Source organism: Poromitra crassiceps (genome assembly GCF_964638095.1).
Source record: "Poromitra crassiceps genome assembly, chromosome: 10".
Lineage (NCBI taxonomy): Eukaryota > Metazoa > Chordata > Actinopteri > Beryciformes > Melamphaidae > Poromitra > Poromitra crassiceps.
In genome coordinates, this window is record NC_139631.1 from 7,328,382 (window position 1) to 7,348,934 (window position 20,553).

Consider the following 20,553-nt stretch of genomic DNA (forward strand, 5'->3'; position numbering starts at 1 on the left):
CTGGCCTCCTCTTGATTGGGCTTCCTTCCTTTTATCCAATCAATAATCCTTGTAGGCGCTGTCTGAGGTTAGAGAATGGACTTCCTACTGGAATGTTGAATCCTGGGAAAATCTGGGGCTCTGGGGAAATGGATGAGAATGTCTACAACCATGGGGCCTTCGACTCGTAGTTCTGACACTGATGTGCTGTAATACTGCACAAGTCTAACCAGCTGCGTTTCACTTGATTAGAAAACAAATACATTCTGCATGTAACCTTTGCCATCATTGATAACCATTGATAGATTTATTTTTAATATTCATAAAAACTCTTTGTTTCATACATAAGTTTTTATACAAAAAAAATATCGGTACAAAAAATATTTCTTTGGCACATGAGGGTCATATACTGTAATGCAACAACAACACAAAAACATCATGGGAAAACAACTGATGTTGCTCATTTAGTTTGGCAGTGCTGCTGCCACATTGTGGCTTTTGTAAGAACAGAGAAAACATTGAAATAGCAGAATCCCTCACTGTTCCCGCTGTGGCAGTACTGCAGCAGTGCTGCGAATCTAAATGAGTGACATCTGTACTTTCAGGTTGAGAATGAAGAAAAAAAAACAGCATTGAGCACAGTTCAGATGGCCTTCCTTCCTCCTCAGACGTGGGTTTTCCCAACACATTTTTAATCGCGCGGCTGTCTGCCATCTGATATACCTCTGGCTTGAGCCTTCTCCAAAACATGGGTCCACTCTCGCCCGGCATCTCTATCCCCGCGGTGCCGGCGCGCTCCTCCTGGGTGGAATGCCCTGAGGTCGTGACTGGGGATTTTTCGGGTGACAGCCGGTGGCTAAAATGATAGTTTTGATGGACAGTTTTCTCCTTGATCCCCAGCTGTCTAGGGGGAGGCAGAACTCAGGAGGGACATCCCTTGTTTTTGTGTCAATTACCATAAAATAGTGTTAGTAGAGGGATCGTTGATTGGTACTTAATATGTTTGGATAAGAGATATGTCCTTAAAGAAACACCCTGCGCCGATTTTCAACCAGCTTTGTATCATTACAAAATCAGTACATGTATATCCGAAAACTTTGCAGGCATTCATTTAGTTTGACAGTTAGTGAGAGTTGAGTTGATTGAGTTAAGTTGTGGACCAGTGATGTCATTTGTGCATGAGTGACATCACCGGTGCAAAACTTAACTCAAGCCAACTCTCAAAGTAAATGAATACGCGCAAAACTGTTGACACTTTTCGGATATACTACTGATTTTGTAATGATACAAAGCTGGTTGTAAATCGACGGAGTGTTCCTTTAATAGTCTATTTTTCATGGCAGGTTTGAAAGAGCATTTTGTGTCTCAAAAGTGGCTGGAAAAATGTTAAAGATGGTTTCTGGTGTTCAAATAGGAAGATAAAACCGAACAGTGCATCATGAAGTCAAGTGGAGACGGGACGACAATAGTTGTGTTTGGCAGCCCTTTGTGTTTTGAACACACTTCACAGATAACTGGAATGCTTTGAACATGATAAATGACCATTGTCTATTTTTTGAGCAAGTCCATTCCTTCTTATGTCCAATATCTATAAAACAAGTATCCCCCTGATAGAGCCAAACCCTACGGCTTCTATCCAAACCGGTACTTGGGCCAGTACTTGACTTGAGCCCGTCTGGGTGGCGCGGCCGCAGGGATGCTGAGTTTGGCCATTGGCGGGTTGGGCAGCGGCGAGGCTTTCCGTCTCTCCTTGCTCCGGTGGGCGATGGTGAAGCCGCGCTCGCTCCTGTCCTGCACGCTGACCCTGGGCAGGAAGTGGGTGGAGACGTGTTGGGACTTGACCCGCGGGCTGGAGCCCATCTTAGCTTTGCCCCTCTTGTTGAGGGCCACGAACCACTCGCGCCCTGTCCTGTGGTTCATGTGGATCACTGAGGCGTACGTGTTGTAGCTGTTCTCCTGAAAACGCTCCCGGAACTTACAGTCGTCCGTGAACCATTCCTGCAGCAGAGGGAGAGAAAGGTGTCATGGCTGGCAATCTTGATGGGGCAAAGAAGGAACTCTTGTCAAGGTTCTATATAAGCCTCTCTTCCCACAGTCTTTTTACCACAGCGCTGGACCAGCTGGGGTCATGAGATGGAAAAGTCAGGACAGGTCAGTCAGTCATCTCAGTCAGTCAGTCCTCACTCAGTCGAAACAGTTTTTAGTACTTTGTACTTTGTTTTTCTGTGTGTCTGTCTGTCTGTCTGTGTCTGTCAGTCTGTCTGTCTGTCTGTCTGTCTGTCTGTCTGTCAACAGATTTTGCGAGGGCGATAGATCGAGTTTGAAAATGCCCATGATGCCCCCCCCACGCTACTATTCTACCAGGTCCACACCTGCTGGCTAACGTGGGGTTTCTGTTTGCATACCACCACCAGGTCCACGTCTGCCACCTTTCTAAATGACCAGTTAGTACATGACACTGGATCTGCCCAGTACAAAGATGTAAACAAGGCTCAGCAGCTCAGACATGTGGGGATTCTGTTTGCATTACTACCATGTAACTCAAGCCTGTGTCTACCATGTAACTCAAGCCTGTGTCTACCATGTAACTCAAGCCTGCGTCTACCCTGTAACTCAAGCCTGTGTCTACCATGTAACGCAAGCCTGTGTCTACCATGTAACTCAAGCCTGTGTCTACCATGTAACTCAAGCCTGTGTCTACCATGTAACTCAAGCCTGTGTCTACCATGTAACTCAAGCCTGTGTTTGTCTTGTGGGCTGCTGCTCACATAATTGCCTTTATGTCTGAGAGAGAGAAAGAAATGGCCCCTGGAAAACATCCAGTAAGCATCTGGAAGCTGACCCAGTCTCCTTTATCCTCCCCACTGACCACATCTCTGTCCATATAAATCCTGATCTGAAGGACTGCAGCACATAAAGTTCCAAAATGACAGAAGATACGACGTCAGTAGTCCAGAGCTGCTACCTGCATTATTTTGTGAAATTGGGATGTAAATATATATATATATATATATTTAAGTTTCCATTGCTTGTGATGCATCAATTAATTATTGTCAATTATCCAATCATGATTGTTTTTGTTTCTCTTGTCTATATACAATACAGTACATGTATTCTGTTCTGTTCAGTGCTCGTTAGGACTCTGAGAAGTACTCGTTAGTTAGTACTCTGACTCTGACGATGAGCAGTCCCAGGTCGATATGCGTTCTTGAATCTTACAGTTTCCGACTGTGTCCTACAGCCAGAAAATGTATCAACAGTATTGGCATGCGGTGTTTACAATGCGCCGTGCAGCCCCATAACTCAATGTCATCATCTGAGGTCCAGATATTCATTGAATGTTCCCTGTTTTGTGCCTAAAAATACCTTTGGGTGGGAACTCTAACATGCACCCATGGACGGTTCTGCTTTGCTGCAAAGTGCAGCATAGCAGAACACGATGCCATTTACATTGTGGTAAACATGCCAGTCACCAGAAGGCGTGTAGCAGCAGCAGCAGCAGCAGCAGGGGAGAAACGCTTCAGTTGCTCAGCTATGCCTTTTGGCTGTTGTTTTTAAAGATGATTAGGAAATTGTACGTGACTCGCAAGAAGTGACTGCTATGGGTGGCTTGCTAATGATGTAACTGAACACTCAATTTGACCAAGCCAGGGGAATGACACTTATATAGGCGCATGCAGTGGAGCACGTACACTACAGTCAAAAGTTTGGACACACCACATTTCTCTTCATTTTTACTATTTTCCAAATGTGAGAATAACAGTAAAGACATGGAAACTATGAAATGACACAAATGGAATTATGCTGTGACAAAAAAAAGAAGGTTATAAACAAATCAAAACGATCTGATATTTTAGATTTTTTTTAAGTAGCTGCCCTTTGCCTTTATTTTATACAGGGGAGTACTGAGAACAGTACTGCTGTCTTTTTCAGGAGCGCCCTGTTCACATTCACACCTGGAAGCTGACCAGTACAACCACAGTCATGCGCGTGTGTGGGTGTGTGTGTGTGTGTGTGTGTGTGTGTGTGTGTGCGCGTGCGCACACACGCGCGCGCGCGCGCGCGCGCACACACACAGATGACATGCCAGGAAGAAGCGTTGGTCCCCATAGGTTTAATGGCTGCAGGCAGATTCCACAGATCAGATCTTATTGTTAAAATCAGATTCCACAGATCAGATCTTATTGTTAAAATCAGAATGCTTGCACAGCTGTTGAGCCATGTGTTGAAGCCGGCTCTAAGCTGCTGGATTCATCACTCTGTTAAAAGGACCTTTCCCATGAACCTCAGGGTGAGCTGTGTCACGAGCACAGGTGAACAGTTACTAATGACTAACTCCTCTACTGTACCTGTAACAAATCAAATTAATTTGTTCAATCAATGTTTTCTGTCTCTCACTTTGGCTCTGTATTTCTCCCTGTCACTCTCTTTGCCTCTCATTGCTATCATTACTCCCTCTCTCTCTCTCTCTCTCTCTCCCTCCCTCTCTCTCTCTCTCTCTCCCCCTCCATCGCTCCCTCCCTCAGTGTTTGTTCAACAAATGCAGGCGACCCTTTCACCTTTGAAGAGCTGATGTTTGTGCTGGCTTGCTGGGTAGGTCACACACTGTCATGTGCATCTGTCTCCCTGCCCGCCATTGGGGGCAATAACCTGCCACTGTGAAAACATGTGAATATGAAATGTGACAGACGATGCAGGGAGATAAGGTTGAGTGTGTCACCTGACACCCGGCTGGGCGTGGGGCCCTGTCTGTCTGGGAGCCCCCGCGGGGGGTTACATCCACCCCTAATCAACAAGGCACTTCAACAGGCAGCTGGCAGATCACAGCTTTAGTTCTACAAACATTTCTCAGAGGCAGAAACAATCTCATTGGTTGAGTTAAAGTGGGCAGGGCCAAGGAACTCTGGTCAAAATATCAATAAAAAATATAGCAATCTCCATTAGCAAGTTAGCAAGCAAGTCATGAACATGAACTTGGCATCACCTTTTAACACACGGCCCTGGGTACCCCTTTTTGGTAATTGTTTTGAAACTGTGGGGATTTTTGGGAGTTTTTTTTTTTTTTTTTTTTCTAAATTCATAGCATGGCAGTCATTAGTTAGTAGAGCATCAATTCCCTTTTCAAACATGTGAAAATGAAAGTTATTATAGGCATAGTTTGCATAGCAAGTTAGTTGGCTACTTGTACCAGGCAGCTAAAGTTAGCATTGTAATGTTAGCCATCTCTCAATCATACGCCATGTTACGTCATATTATAATGAATATGTCGTCTGGAAAAGGGGTACCCAGTGCGTGAACAAGTGACACCAAGGGGGGTACTGACCAAACGTCAGCATTTGACAAGTTGGGAGTTGAGAATGTGTTGCTAGAGCAGCATATATGCCACCAATGCTTGTACCACTACAATCCACACAAGATGGGCAAAGCCAAACCTGATTGAACACAGAAGCATGGCACACACCCCCTGCTGAAGGGTCCTTGAGCAAGACAGTGACTCCCCGCTGCTCCGGGCTGCTGGTCGGCAACCCTGCGCTCTGATCACGACCGTAAAGAATCACTCTGACAGATGCACTGCAGCTGGCCTGTGTGCTGTCCTCGCCCGCTGTAGCTCCGGGGCTCAGTCACAGAGAGCTAAAGTCAGGACCACTTCCGGGTTACGCATACGAACTAAGCGATTTTCTTCCATAGACATTTTGTAAAATGCTTATGAAAATAGTTTTACTTGATCAAACCAAGCGGTTCAGCTATATTTGAATCAGGAGAAACCATAGAGACAGTCTCTGTCTCGTCGTCATAGACGCTGGGGTAGTTGGCTGGGGGCATGGGGGGGTGGGGTAAATCCATTGGGTAAATCCCCCGTTCTCCCCATTCAGCATAGTTAGCATTTAGCTGCTAGCCCAGCGCAGGCAGACAGCATCGGGGATTCAACCACCACAGTAAACGCACACCTGAAAAGACGTCTATGTACCTGCTCTAGAATCCCCAATCCTGTAGTGTAGAGCTGCAGCACTGTCCTTTGGTGAGTCAACCCATTGAGATATTTGGGGGGTTTTACCCCACTTGTGCACCAGCCATTTAGAATTGTGTAGGCATTCCCACACAGACCGACTGTATCTATAGAATATTTCACTCGGACCAAAAACAACAACAAAACATAAAAAAGTATAATTTTTTTGTTTTGTTTTTTTTTAGGTCCGAGTGAAATGTTCTATTGTCTCTCCTGATTCTGAATAGAGCTGAATCTCTTGGTTTGACCAAGTAAAACTATTTTTATAAGCATTTTATGAAATGTCTATATGGGGGAAAATAAATGGCAGATGAAATCCCTTGGTTCGTATGCCTAACCCGTAAGTGGGCGTGACTTTTGCTCTGTATTTACCCCAGCCCTGACGACCCGGAGCAGATACCTCGATCCACACTGGAACCAAAGCCTGGCAACAGTCATGCTCTGAGGGCAGCGACTTCAGGCTGATGGAGTCGATTGGGGGAGTCATGCAGACACAACATCTAAGTCAGACACAGATGAGCCAGATGAAGCACCTGTGGCTGATGCAGAGCGACTGGGCGTAGAAAGATGGACTTTCATTTCTGACACTGAAGACAGTTTGGAATGGGACATGGGGGCAGATGAGAGTGGACTGCAGACATTTTGGACCGCAGGAATGAACCCCTTGCAGCAGGCCACCATTGAGACAAACGGGGACAGACGGTGCCAATGCTTCACAGGTCTTTAGTTGGAGGCAGGACACCTTTGTCTGGTTAGATCAGTGGTTCCTAACCTTAGGGAGAAAGACAGGAAGTGACGTTCACTTTGGCTCTCTATTCAATGTGATTGTTGAACTTTGTTTGTGTGGAACTCTAAATAACAGGTCCCCATTGACTTCAGTTGTATAGAGAAGGCGGCTACGAGGTTGTGTTTGCAACCTCCCTGTGGGTCATACCGACTAAGACATTTCACCTGGGTTTCATTTGGCATGAGGGTGAGTAGACGACAGCATTTTCATTTTTGGGTGAAGTATTCCTTTAATGTCAGCGGGAATGACAATAGTTAAATGGAACTGAATACGCTGCTGCTATCTGCTGGTGAACAGTCGGGCGCATGAGTGGATTTTCAGCTATAGCTGTGGCAGAGAATGCAGTCTCACGGGGCGACGCAGCAGTAAATAACGCCACATCCCTCCGCGCTGCCACGGGTTAGAAAACAATAACAGGGAGTTGAGGGGAACAGAAATGGCCGACGCACAGCTATCGAACCCACAGCTTTCTGGACATGACTCGCAGTCTCACAGGCCCTGCAGCTCCCGCTGTGTTGCTGCTTGCCTGATTACTTGTTTATTGATGATCACTTTGTGGCTCGCTCCTCTTGTATATTATCACTTTGTGGCTCGCTCCTCTTGTTTATTATCAGCCATAGACAGGCCCTAATCTGCTTCTCCAGTAGCTCATGCCAGTGGGGCTGCAGCAAGGCCAAGCTGCTGTGGGCTGATCTGGCCTTATATTCTGTGTTTGGGGGGGATTTTAAAGACTGAATTATTTGTGACTTCTAAAGATTACAACAGTAGGCTATGCCAGACATGCTGATATCGGATTTAGAGATTTTGCTATGCAGTGCAGATGCAAAGCTCTCAAAACTAATGAAAATATCAACATTTGCACTTAAAGTGGCAAGATTTTTGTAAATGTAGAAATACATCTCACACCTATTTTATCACACAGTGGAGCTGCAGAGAGAAGTGTCCTACACTGTAGATTTGCCCGAGTTAAATTATGATGTCGGCTATGGACACTGTCGGGAAATCTTCTCGGTGCGCAGAACGTGATGGATCAAAACTTTAAAAGGAAAATCACAGCTTTCGCCTAAACTGCAGTTTGTGAGCGCATGGTCCAGAGCACTGGTGTAATGTAGTGTTCCTCAAACTGATTGTGATGTCATCAGTGATGGGTGATGTCATCAGTGACTGTAACGCAGCCTGGGAGCATGTTGGATACTGTAACGCAGCCTAGGAGCGTGTGGGATACTGTAACGCAGCCTGGGAGCATGTGAGATACTGTAACGCAGCCTGGGAGTGTGTGGGATATTGTAACGCAGCCTGGGAGTGTGTTGGATACTGTAACGCAGCCTGGGAGTGTGTTGGATACTGTAACGCAGCCTGGGAGCGTATTGGATACTGTAACGCAGCCTGGGAGTGTGTTGGATACTGTAACGCAGCCTGGGAGTGTGTGGGATACTGTAACACAGCCTGGGAACGTGTAACGCAGCCTGGGAGTGTGTGGGATACTGTAACACAGCCTGGGAACGTGTAACGCAGCCTGGGAGTGTGTTGGATACTGTAACACAGCCTGGGAATGTGTAACGCAGCCTGGGAGTGTGTGGGATACTGTAACGCAGCCTGGGAGTGTGTGGGATACTGTAACACAGCCTGGGAACGTGTAACGCAGCCTGGGAGTGTGTGGGATACTGTAACACAGCCTGGGAACGTGTAACGCAGCCTGGGAGTGTGTGGGATACTGTAACACAGCCTGGGAGCGTGTGGGATACTGTAATGCAGCCTGAGAGTTTGTGGGATACTGTAACACAGCCTGGGAACGTGTAACGCAGCCTGGGAGTGTGTTGGATACTGTAACACAGCCTGGGAACGTGTAACGCAGCCTGGGAGTGTGTTGGATACTGTAACACAGCCTGGGAATGTGTAACGCAGCCTGGGAGTGTGTGGGATACTGTAACGCAGCCTGGGAGTGTGTTGGATACTGTAACGCAGCCTGGGAGCGTATTGGATACTGTAACGCAGCCTGGGAGCGTATTGGATACTGTAATGCAGCCTGGGAGTGTGTTGGATACTGTAATGCAGCCTGAGAGTTTGTGGGATACTGTAACGCAGCCTGGGAGTGTGTGGGATACTGTAACACAGCCTGGGAACGTGTAACGCAGCCTGATAGTGTGTGGGATACTGTAACACAGCCTGGGAGCGTGTGGGATACTGTAATGCAGCCTGAGAGTTGGTGGGATACTGTAACACAGCCTGGGAACGTGTAACGCAGCCTGGGAGTGTGTTGGATACTGTAACACAGCCTGGGAACGTGTAACGCAGCCTGGGAGTGTGTTGGATACTGTAACGCAGCCTGGGAGCGCGTGGGATACTGTAACGCAGCCTGGGAGTGTGTTGGATACTGTAACGCAGCCTGGGAGTGTGTTGGATACTGTAACGCAGCCTGGGAACGTGTAACGCAGCCTGGGAGTGTGTTGGATACTGTAACGCAGCCTGGGAGCGTGTGGGATACTCACAGTGGCATGCAGCCATCCTCTTTTATTCATGGCCAGGAATCTGTTGCTGTAGACCCCTTTGATGCCGATGACCCCCTGAGACACCGCAAACAGCTCCAACACACCTGCACACAAACACACACCGGGAGGGGTGAGAGAGGGCAGCCTGCTCACCAACACACCTGGACACAAACACACACCGGGAGGGGTGAGAGAGGGCAGCCTGCTCACCAGAATACAAGATGTTGCATGTGAACATTTCTAGATATGTGTATCAATGTTATATAGACTAGAGTCTGCTAGCAGCTAGCACGGAGGCCAGGAAGCACGTTGTGGTCTGGGTGGATTGACGTGAAAACTTGCCTTTAACACCAGAGAGCTGTGGTTGCATCCCAGCGTGTTCAAACACTACATTTCAACTGTAAGTCACAGTTAACGTTTTGGTGATTTAAGCTGAACCCAAACCATAATCCTAACCTTAACCAATCTGTTTAGTTGCCTATAACCAAAATTATTAAAGTTGTTTTATTTATGGTTAACTTTGGAAATGCAGCCAGGTTTTAAAGTTGACAGCCGTTTTGTTTCAAATTTACGTTGAGATTCTACTATCCCTGGTTTGCAGACACGTGTTTAGAAAGGTAAAATGCAGATGTTTTAGAAAGGCAGACGTTTTAGAAAGGTAAAATTCTGATGTTTTACAAAGGTAAAATGCAGGTGTTTTAGAAAGGTAAAATGCTGACGTTTTAGAAAGGTACGATTCTGATGTTTTACAAAGGTAAAATGGTGTTTTAGAAAGGTAAAATGCAGATGTTTTAGAAAGGCAGAAGTTTTAGAAAGGTAAAATTCTGATGTTTTACAAAGGTAAAATGCAGGTGTTTTAGAAAGGTAAAATGCCGACGTTTTAGAAAGGTAAAATGTAAATGTTTTGTTTTAAATTTGTGTTGAGATTGTCCATATCTCTGGTTTGCGGACACGTTAAAAGCTAACTTTTGCTTTTGGTGACTGGGTTGCAGCCATCCAGATAAATTATGGTTATTTTGTGCTACTAGGCGCGCTCGATGCCTAGTAGCAAGTAGTCCCTGGTAGCAACTAGTTACTCCCAACACTGAAAATAACACACGCATATTCAATTTCCCTGATGAATATTCTCCCTACAGTAGAAGAGCACTTTAATATAGGCGATATGAAATCAGATGCATGTGTGATGATAAAAGCGTCTTCATGTTACAGAGAGAGCCAGTCTGTGGCTCAGACAGGCAGCCACAGACACATGGCCGCCCACTCGTCACCCTGGACCCGTGTAACCTGACAACTCTTCTGAAGCACACCGTGAAATGGAGGCACAAGTGCAGCAGTGCACGTTCACGCTGACCGTCCTCTGTTTCATCAACACATGAGCGATGACAGATCCTATGATTCAGTAAGAACTGAAATTCTGATTTATGACTTGTGTCTTTTGGCCTACGGGTTCCACATGCAGGATTACTATGGCAGAGAGCGACACAAGTTTCTGCTCACAAGGCATGTTAAACGTTTCTCCTGGTGAATATTGGTATCAGTAACCCTGCTGATGGCAGCTATCTTCATTCTAACAACATTCATCAACAAATTAATTTTGTCTATAGTTTTTTAAGTCTTCAAATCTTATTTTTCTTAAATCATCTGGAAAAGTCAGGGTGAACACATTTTTACTTGTTTCCAACTTATTTCAAGAATTTTGTTAAAATCAAGTGACATCTTGATATTAGTCATTTCAAATTCTCAAAACAGGTGCATCTAAGTAAAACAGGTGAATCCAAGGAAAATTATTTTGCCCCAATGGCATTTTTTTCTTCACATCAATAATTCAGATTTTCCACATGCAGTATGTGGAGCCAGGTAAAACAAAAAGTAGGCTGCAGTAAAAAACTGGCAAGTACTGGTATGTAATAACCCTGATGTCGACCATATGTAGCCTACTGCCAATATTAGTACACTATTCAATCTTAAAATTGTATTCCCCTTAAATCAAATGAAAAAGTCGGTTGTAGTAGTTGGAGTTGAAGTCATCCTTTATTTATCCCCATGGGGGAAATTCCTCCTCTGCATTTGACCCATCCTCTACTAGGAACCTTCCTAGAACAAGGAGCAGTGGGCAGCCGCAGTGCAGCGCCCGGGGACCAACTCCAGTTGTTTTGCCATTGCCTTGGTCAGGGGCACTGACAGGGGTCTTAACCCTAACATACATGTCTTTCTTGATGGTGGGAGGAAACCGGAGCACCCGGAGAAAACCCACACGAACACGGGGAGAACATGCAAACTCCACACAGAAAGGACCTGGGACGGACCGGGGTTCGAACCCAGGACCTTCTTGCTGTGAGCTAACAGTGCTAACCACTGAGCTAACCACAGTGCTAACCACAGAGCTAACCACTGAGCCACTGTGCCACCGTAGTGGCAGTAGGTTGAAATCCTTCACTTGTTTCCAATGCAAATAAACTCACATCTGTTCTGTCTGTCAGTTGCTTTGAAAGGAAACGTAGATGTGAAGACTCACTAGTATTCATATTCCCATGATGTCACAAGCATTTTCCTATACCAATATGGTGGTACAATACGCTCATTGGCTGTTTGTGTCACTTGCTCGTAATCACCTGTTAATTGATTACAATGACCCCTTATTTTCCCACCAAGATGGCCGTGGTGATGTACCAGAATACTATCAATAAAGTGACAATTGTTCAGGTGGACATTGTTTGCGGTGTTGGACCTCAGTGTTGTTATGATGACAATCATGCTGATTGGCAATCCAAAACATCCTAGTCCCTCACTGCTGCACCTGTTACTTCCACAAATAGTCTACCTGCCAACATGCCGCAGAGATACAAACAAGGCATGTCAACCACATGGCCGCTGCAGCTATTTCACAGGGTCAGACCTAAGTTTAGGTGCACTGTCTGTCCTGAGCGCTGCTGAGCTGGCTCAGTCACACAATGCACTGAGTCTCAACCTTTTTCATATCAAGGACCCCAAGTTTAGTCCATAGAAGGACCACACGGACACCCATTTCGTCACTCCGATTTAAATCGGAGAATGTTTTTATAGATAATATTATTTTGTCCAGAATTCCATACTATCTATAGAGAGATAACAGTGAAACTATGATCAAAACAGTCAAAAGGTGTCAAACTCAATTTCATCCTGGGCCATATCCGCATTATGGTTGCCTTCAAAGGCCTGGTTGTAAATGTAACACAATAAAAAATTAATCTAACCTATATGTGTTATCATATTTCATAATTTTCTCTGATTTTATTATTGTTTTTTAATAACTTAATAACTAGCTTTGAAAGCAGAATTATAGGGAAAAACAGTGGCAAATAGACAACTAGTAGCCTACAACTATTATGCCATTTAAAAATAGCTATTTTTCGGGCCACATAAGTTGAGGTGCCGGCCGGATTTGGCCCCCGGGCCTTGAGTTTGACACATGTTCTATATCCTTTAATGTGTTAACTTCTTCTACATTAAATGCTGAAGTTGAACAAATCATCAGTTTCCTGGGGACCCCCAGTTGAACCACCTCAAAGACCCCTGGTGGTCCCAGGACCTCCATTGAGAACCACTGACCTACTGTATACTCTAGTCTAAACTCATGTAAGCATGTAAATCATCAGCGTCGTTACGACCAGGGATGACATCAAAGATTAGGCACAGCTGCATAGAGAGTTTGGCTAAACTCAGTGCGCATTCTCCGTGGGAACGCGCGGCATGCTTGGCTCCATCTGTGCGCCAAACATCTATAATTCAGTAGTTACAGTGAACTCATATATTGTATTTGAGGATTCCCTTGTTTGATGAAATGCAAAAGCAAAAACATGATTGAGCTGGGTATGATGCTCAGAAGTTGGAGTGGTTGTTTAGAGCTGAAGTATTTATTGCCAATTTATTTCTAAGGCCTAGTAGAAGGCAATGTCAGCTTTTAAGTAAGATATGTCAGCCTCACCTGTCAAGATATGTGTGTGAAACTGAACAGGTAAAGTGTCTTATAAAGTCCATATGCTCTGGGCTGCATTGGAAGCATGACACTTAAATAAATGAATCATAAATAATAATAAATCAATCAAATCAAAATCTTACTTAGGTGGTTGGGCTCATGGCTGCCGTTGACTCTGCCGTCGGGGTGAATCTGGAGATGGAAGCCAATGCCAACCCTGCAGTAGAGTCTGCACGTCCTGCGTCCCGAGCGGACCCCCTCCTCCGCAGACTGGCCCTCCAAAGAGATGAGCTCTGCTCCGGCCACGGCGCAAACCAAGCGGGCGACGGTCAGGAGGTAGAGCTGGACATGATTCATTCTTCCAAACAGGGGACGCTGTGTGACTGCGCTAGGCCACCCCCAGCATGCCGGGGTCGCTCGTGAGGTCCGGGCGGGCTGGCACCACAAGCCGTGCGCACACACGCGGAGTCCCATGCAGCGCTGCTGCTGCTGGGCATTACCCCGGCGCTGAGCTGTGCTGCTGCTGCTGGCACAGGGTGGATATTTATAACGCCAGTGATCTCACTCCTTGATGCATGCCTGAGCGGTAAAGGACGCTCTTTCATCCAGATTTTCTCACAGAAATGCCACTCCTGCTCAGCACCGGTCCACAGCAGCGCGGCGTCAAGAAAAACGCGACCGACAGCGCACATTTTCCAAGGAATCATCCGCGCCAGGACGCACGAAGCGCGGCATTTTACGCACAGTGAGACATCGGTTTAAGAGATCGGAGACGCTATTAATTCATAAGTGAAAAGACAGAGATGAGTATGAGCAGTCGCCTCGAAGCCTATAGTCTTTGCCAAATCCGAGATGTGAACAGAACAGCACGCTGCACCGTCTCCGTCTGGAGGTGAAGCCAGCTGACAGATCCGCAGGTGGCGCACGGCAGGAGAGGTCACTGGAACACACCGGGAGCCTCACGCAGCCGTATATTTATAGGCTTTGGTCCACCTTATCATCTGATACGTTCACATGTAGTCTGTCAAGTAACATAACACTTAACCGTGATTGAGCGGGTTATAGTGGGGGAGAAATAAAACCAAAGGGGAAAACTGGGATAAGTGCTCCCCCAACGTAGGCCTACGTGAATAGGCTATTATAGGGTTGGTTTTATTCGCCCTCACGAATATGTTTATGCTTATTCTTACCTCGACCTGTAAATATGATCACTTAGCTGAATATAGCTAATTGGGTTGACAGGGTCACCCATCAGCAGCGGTCAGACAGGCCCTCCTCCTGTAACCAGGTGACAGGTTCGATCCCAGCAACAGCCATGTCCTGAGCACTCTGCCACCTGGATGACTGACATGTAAAGTGTAGTTTCAGTTTGAGCCTTGGTCAGAAGGCAGATAAAGAACCATTATGATCAATGTAAACTGTAAAGAATGAATAAGGGGTGTAATTGTGCAGTAGCCATACTGGCCCCCCCACCCACCCGTGGGATAGGGGGGCCAGACGAAAGAGCGCTGTTGCGCTGCAACACATTCTCACTCAACAGAGCCCCGCTTTGTCACGCGCCTTGTGCGTTGGAGGTAACGCACCCCGGTAACTTGTGCATTGGAGGTACAGTAACGTGCTCGATGCGCCCCAGTACCTTGCGCAGCTGTGCGTATTATGAAACATGGGCAAAACGTTAAACCGGTACTGTGGGGTCATGCAGGGGTCAACTTATGCCCCGGGACTCCACAGTTTGGGTTTAGGCATTGGGTAGGTGGTCTTTAGGGGTAGGAATTGGGTAGGTGGTCTTAGGGTTAGGGTCTGGATATCGTGGTGGGCTTAGAGTTAGACTCTTCAAGCCCCAAGCCCAAGTCCCTAACCCAAAAGCACGGAGAGAGAGAGGGCCCCCTCCTCCCAACTCATTCTGGACGACAAGCCCGATTCCGTACTTGACCTTTGCCCGAACCCATGGTGCAGCAACAGCATGCTTTTTAACGGTCCAGGTATCAGGGCGTGTTGCCTCAAATGCACAAGGTACCGGGGTGCGTTGACGCAAACGCAGAAGGCTCGTGACAAAGCGGGGCTCTAGTGCGAGTTCAGAGTGAGAATGGGCTGAGAGAGCAGGTCCCCCTACATTGTGTTGGGTGCATGAAGAATGGGCCTACATGCGAGTGATTCATATTTGCCACCTGGGAAATACAGCTGTGTTCAAAGAAGCATTATGGGAAATGGAAAAAAAAACTATGCTATTTGCTATATGCCCTCAAAAACCCAAACTCATCTCCAGTATATAAAATAGTCAGTAGACAATCTATAACAAAATGATATGCTTATCTACATGTATTAACAGTAAATAAAACTACAAATAAACTATTAAAAAACGATTCAATTAAATTAATAATTTCTTTTTTTTATCAATTTTTTATTGATTTAGATTTTTCAACATAACAAAGAAAGAAAAACACAAAATACCACAAACATATACATATACAAATAGATTCACTCAGAACATATCCCCCTCCCCGCAGGACACCCGCCCCCCATGAACCCACAGAGATATCAGCTCGCAGTACTATATTATGTGCCCGAATAATTTCTTATTTTTCTTTGGTAGTTTTGTCATAATACAGAATAATAAATGATGATTGCTGAGTAATATGTTGTTGACCAATGCCAAGTCTCTATTTGATCACGTGATGAGACGATATGATATGAGCAGTTTAGGCGCAAAATCTGAACATCAAGAAGACTGACAAGCTGAGCACATCTGCAAACCCAGTGAGCAGTCATGCCTTTCACACTAGGGCCTGTCAAAATAGAACTAGGGCCCATCTTACTAGCTTGCACACATCTAAGTGGCACTAGGGCCCGTCATAATAGCGTGCACACACACAAAAACCTCAAATACTAAATGTGTATGACAGCAAACAGATTGAATGATATTCTGGCACAACTTCACCCTCTAATTAACTCTCTCGAACCCTTTCATTTCTGGGAGGAAATTCCAGAAACATTTGCAGGAGTTAGAACAAAGATTTGGGGTTTTTATTAATAAATCTTTGTTTGTCCATACTGCAAATGTAGCTGCAATTTCCCTCGTTCCCAGTGGAAGGGAAACCATTTTTCCAGCAGCAGGGTGGCCTGGTGGAGTGAAAAAGTGAAACACCCAGGTTCGATCCCTACAGACACTGAACCTCTACCTGCACAGGTTAGATCCCTACAGACACTGAACCTCTACCTGCACAGGTTAGATCCCTACAGACGCTGAACCTCTACCTGCACAGGTTCTATCCCTACAGACGCTGAACCTCTACCTGCACAGGTTAGATCCCTACAGACGCTGAACCTCTACCTGCACAGGTTAGATCTCTACAGACGCTGAACCTCTACCTGCACAGGTTCGATCTCTACAGACGCTGAACCTCTACCTTGTTAGATCCCTACAGACGCTGAACCTCTACCTGCACAGGTTAGATCTCTACAGACGCTGAACCTCTACCTGCACAGGTTTTATCCCTACAGACGCTGAACCTCTACCTGGACAGGTTTGATCCCTACAGACGCTGAACCTCTACCTGCACAGGTTAGATCCCTACAGACGCTAAACCTCTACCTGCACAGGTTAGATCCCTACAGACACTGAACCTCTACCTGCACAGGTTTTATCCCTACAGACACTGAACCTCTACCTGCACAGGTTTTATCCCTACAGACATTGAACCTCTACCTGCACAGGTTAGAGCCCTACAGACGCTGAACCTCTACCTGTAAAGTAAAGTAAAGTCCCACTGATTGTCACACACCTGAGTGTGCGAAATTTGTTCTCCGCATTTGACCCATCCCCTGGGGGAGCGGTGAACGGCAGCAGGAATAATTTGGCGATCTAACTCCCCAATTCCAACCCTTTGATGCTGAGTGCCAAGCAGGGAGTCTTTGGTATGACTCGGCCGGGGATCGAACTCACAACCTCCCAGTCTCAGGGCGGACACTCAAACCACAAGGCCACTGAGCTGACCTGCGCAGGTTCGATCCCTACAGATGCTGAACCTCTACCTGCTTGCTCATTGCAAGTTTCTCAGGATTTATAAGCACGTAAAATGAACAAGATTTCATTTCATAATCATTATATATGACTATGGAGGGCTTTGGTTATTTTCCACATTATATGCCATTACCCACCACCCAATAACTAGGAATTAAGAACCATTTAATATCCCAAATGTTCTTGAGAGGTTCTTTGTGGAACCAGGTTTTTCTATAGCATTAGGCCACTCCAAAGAACCATTTTTGGTTCAAGTTTGCACTTTTATTTTTCTGCGTGTAGTTTGATACTGACTGACTCACACCCAAACCACAAAAAAACAACCTGCAAAACCTTTCTATACTACCAAGTCCTCCCCGATACACTACATGTGATGGGGGTTGACTGCCTCTCGCATGCGTTCAGCGCTGTAATCCTGACCCTCATTGTTTTCCGGGGGGCAGCTATGTTTGAATTTGATTAGCTCGCACCCGACAGTGGATTAGCTGGTGTATAGGGGCCTAATTGTCTCTCTGACACGCACAGCCGAGGCCAGGCCCGCATTACCTTCTATGTAAACGATAGGCCAGTGTTTAGTCGCACTGTTCTAATGGCCAGTCATTCCTGTCACATTCCAGTAACAGTGAGGTCATCTTCCTGAGTTGTATAAACAGGGATGATCCTGATTGATTCTCCCGCCCGATTGATCCCAGCTTTTAGCAGCTTTTTTAGTCTAAGCAAAGAGCAGACAACGGGTTCTGCTGCAGACAGCGGGTTCTGCTGCAGACGGCTTCTGATGCAGACAGCGGGTTCTGATGCAGACAGCGGGTTCTGCTGCAGACAGCGGGTTCTGATGCAGACGGGTTCTGCTGCAGACAGCGGGTTCTGCTGCAGACGGGTTCTGATGCAGACAGCGGGTTCTGCTGCAGACGGGTTCTGATGCAGACAGCGGGTTCTGCTGCAGACAGCGGGTTCTGCTGCAGACGGATTCTGATGCAGACAGCGGGTTCTGCTGCAGACAGCGGGTTCTGCAGACAGCGGGTTCTGCTGCAGACAGCGGGTTCTGCTGCAGACGGGTTCTGATGCAGACAGCGGGTTATGCTGCAGACAGCGGGTTCTGCTGCAGACAGCGGGTGCTGCAGACGGGTTCTGATGCAGACAGCGGGTTATGCTGCAGACAGCAGGTTCTGCAGACAGCGGGTTCTGCTGCAGACGGGTTCTGATGCGGACAGTGGGTTCTGCTGCGGACAGCGGGTTCTGCTGTGGACAGAGCGTTCTGCTGTGGACAGCGGGTTCTGCGGCGGACAGCGGGTTCTGCTGCGGAGAGCGGGTTCTGCTGCAGACAGAGCATTCTGCTGCAGACAGCGGGTTCTGCTGCAGACAGTGGGTTCTGCTGCGGAGAGCGGGTTCTGCTGCGGACAGCGGGTTCTGCTACGGAGAGCGGGTTCTGCTGCCGACAGAGCGTTCTGCTGCAGACAGCGGGTTCTGCTGCAGACATCGGGTTCTGCTGCGGCCCGGCCAGTCTGGCCCCGACATATTGTCAATATGTCGGGGCCAAAAAGTTGCACTTGAACACACCGCAAACATGACAGCCGATGGGAAAACTAGCGCCTACGTTCTGCGCCCCCATTCAATTAAGCAAAACAGCGTTTGCCTACAATTTTGCTCAAATTTGTAATATAGAATATGTCTGATAAGAAGTTGCAAGTGGCACTGACATTCTCAGCCCTTATCTGATATTTTGCTTATTAGAGGCGGGGCTGAAAAATAAGGAGAAACTGCACTAAAGTGATGATATCATGCAGCAAGAGGCTCGAGGGACTTCGCCAAAGGCACGTCGTTGTGAAGATATCCGTGTTTTGGAATGATCAGATGAGATGAAGTTTTATGTGTGCCCTCTTTTCTTCTCCTGCGCAGTATGTATATATATGCTGTATATGGTGGCACAGTGGATCAGTGGTTAGCGATGTTGCCTCACAGCAAGAAGGGCCCGGTCCGTCCCAGGTCCTTTCTGTGTGGAGTTTGCATGTTCTCCCCGTGTTTGTGTGGGTTTTCTCCGGGTGCTCCGGTTTCCTCCCACCATCAAAGACATGTATGTTAGGGTTGGTACTCCTGTCAGTGCCAAGGGCCCTGGCAAAAGAACTGGAGTTGGTCCCCGGGCGCTGCACTGTGGCTGCACACTGCTCCCAGTTCTAGGAAGGTTCCTAGTAGAGGATGCGTCAAATGCAGAGGATGAATTTCCCCATGGGGATAAATAAAGGATAACTCTTATAGTGTATATATAATGTATGGCTTGTGCTGTGTGTAAAGGTGAAATATTGATCTGTGTCTTTGATTGTCTTTTGCTTCCTGAGCTCGATGTTGCGATTTGGACGAGTCAGCATGTTCAGTTTGACTGTAGGCTACATACTGTGGCCACTCTGTTTAGTATGCTCTTATAGTGGCTCGTCCAACACATCTGCTATAGCTGAAAAGGTCAGCCAAGTTCCCTCGGCCATTTTCCTCTGTACACAAACAAATGGCTGCCAGCTGATTGTGTTGACTTTGAACCGGTCTCATGAAAACATAATTGAATCCACTAACGAGCCCACATCTTCCACTAACGAGCCCACATCTTAGGTCGTCGCCGTCAGCACTTCCCATCCTCTGAACCAATCCCTTCTCACTCCCAACTCTGCATCACTTTTTAACACACACAACATGCAGGGTAGTCCAATAGACTTCTATAGAACTCCCACAACATGCAGGTAGGCAGTCCAATAGACTTCTATAGAACTCCCACAATGTGCAGGTAGTCCAACAGACTTCTATAGAACTCCCACAATGTGCAGGGTAGTCCAATAGACTTCTATAGAACTCCCACAATGTGCAGGGTAGTCCAATAGACTTCTATAGAACTCCCACAACATGCAGGTAGTCCAACAGACTTCTATAGAACTCCCACAATGTGCAGGGTAGTCCAATAGACTTTTATAGCACTCCCACAACGTGCAGGATAGTCCAATAGACTTCTATAGAACTCCCACAATGTGCAGGGTAGTCCAATAGACTTCTATAGAACTCCCACAACATGCAGGGTAGTCCAATAGACTTATATAGAACTCCCACAACGTGCAGGGTAGTCCAATAGACTTCTATAGAACTCACACAACGTGCAGGGTAGTCCAATAGACTTCTATAGAACTCCCACAACGTGCAGGGTAGTCCAATAGACTTCTATATAACTCCCACAACGTGCGGGGTAGTCCAGTAGACTTCTATAGAACTCCCACAATGTGCAGGGTAGTCCAATAGACTTCTATAGAACTCCCACAATGTGCAGGGTAGTCCAATAGA

General features: G+C 46.6%; 1 protein-coding gene across 1 annotated transcript; it reads right to left on the bottom strand.

Annotated features, from left to right (window-relative positions):
• Positions 1-1,611: 1,611 nt before the first annotated feature.
• Positions 1,612-13,574, bottom strand: fgf5 (fibroblast growth factor 5; the record flags this gene model as incomplete). Its single annotated transcript, XM_083644713.1, has 3 exons — positions 1,612-1,977; positions 9,263-9,366; positions 13,361-13,574. 3 exons carry the CDS (start codon positions 13,572-13,574, stop codon positions 1,612-1,614), a joined length of 684 nt encoding a protein of 227 aa, XP_083500839.1.
• Positions 13,575-20,553: the final 6,979 nt, after the last annotated feature.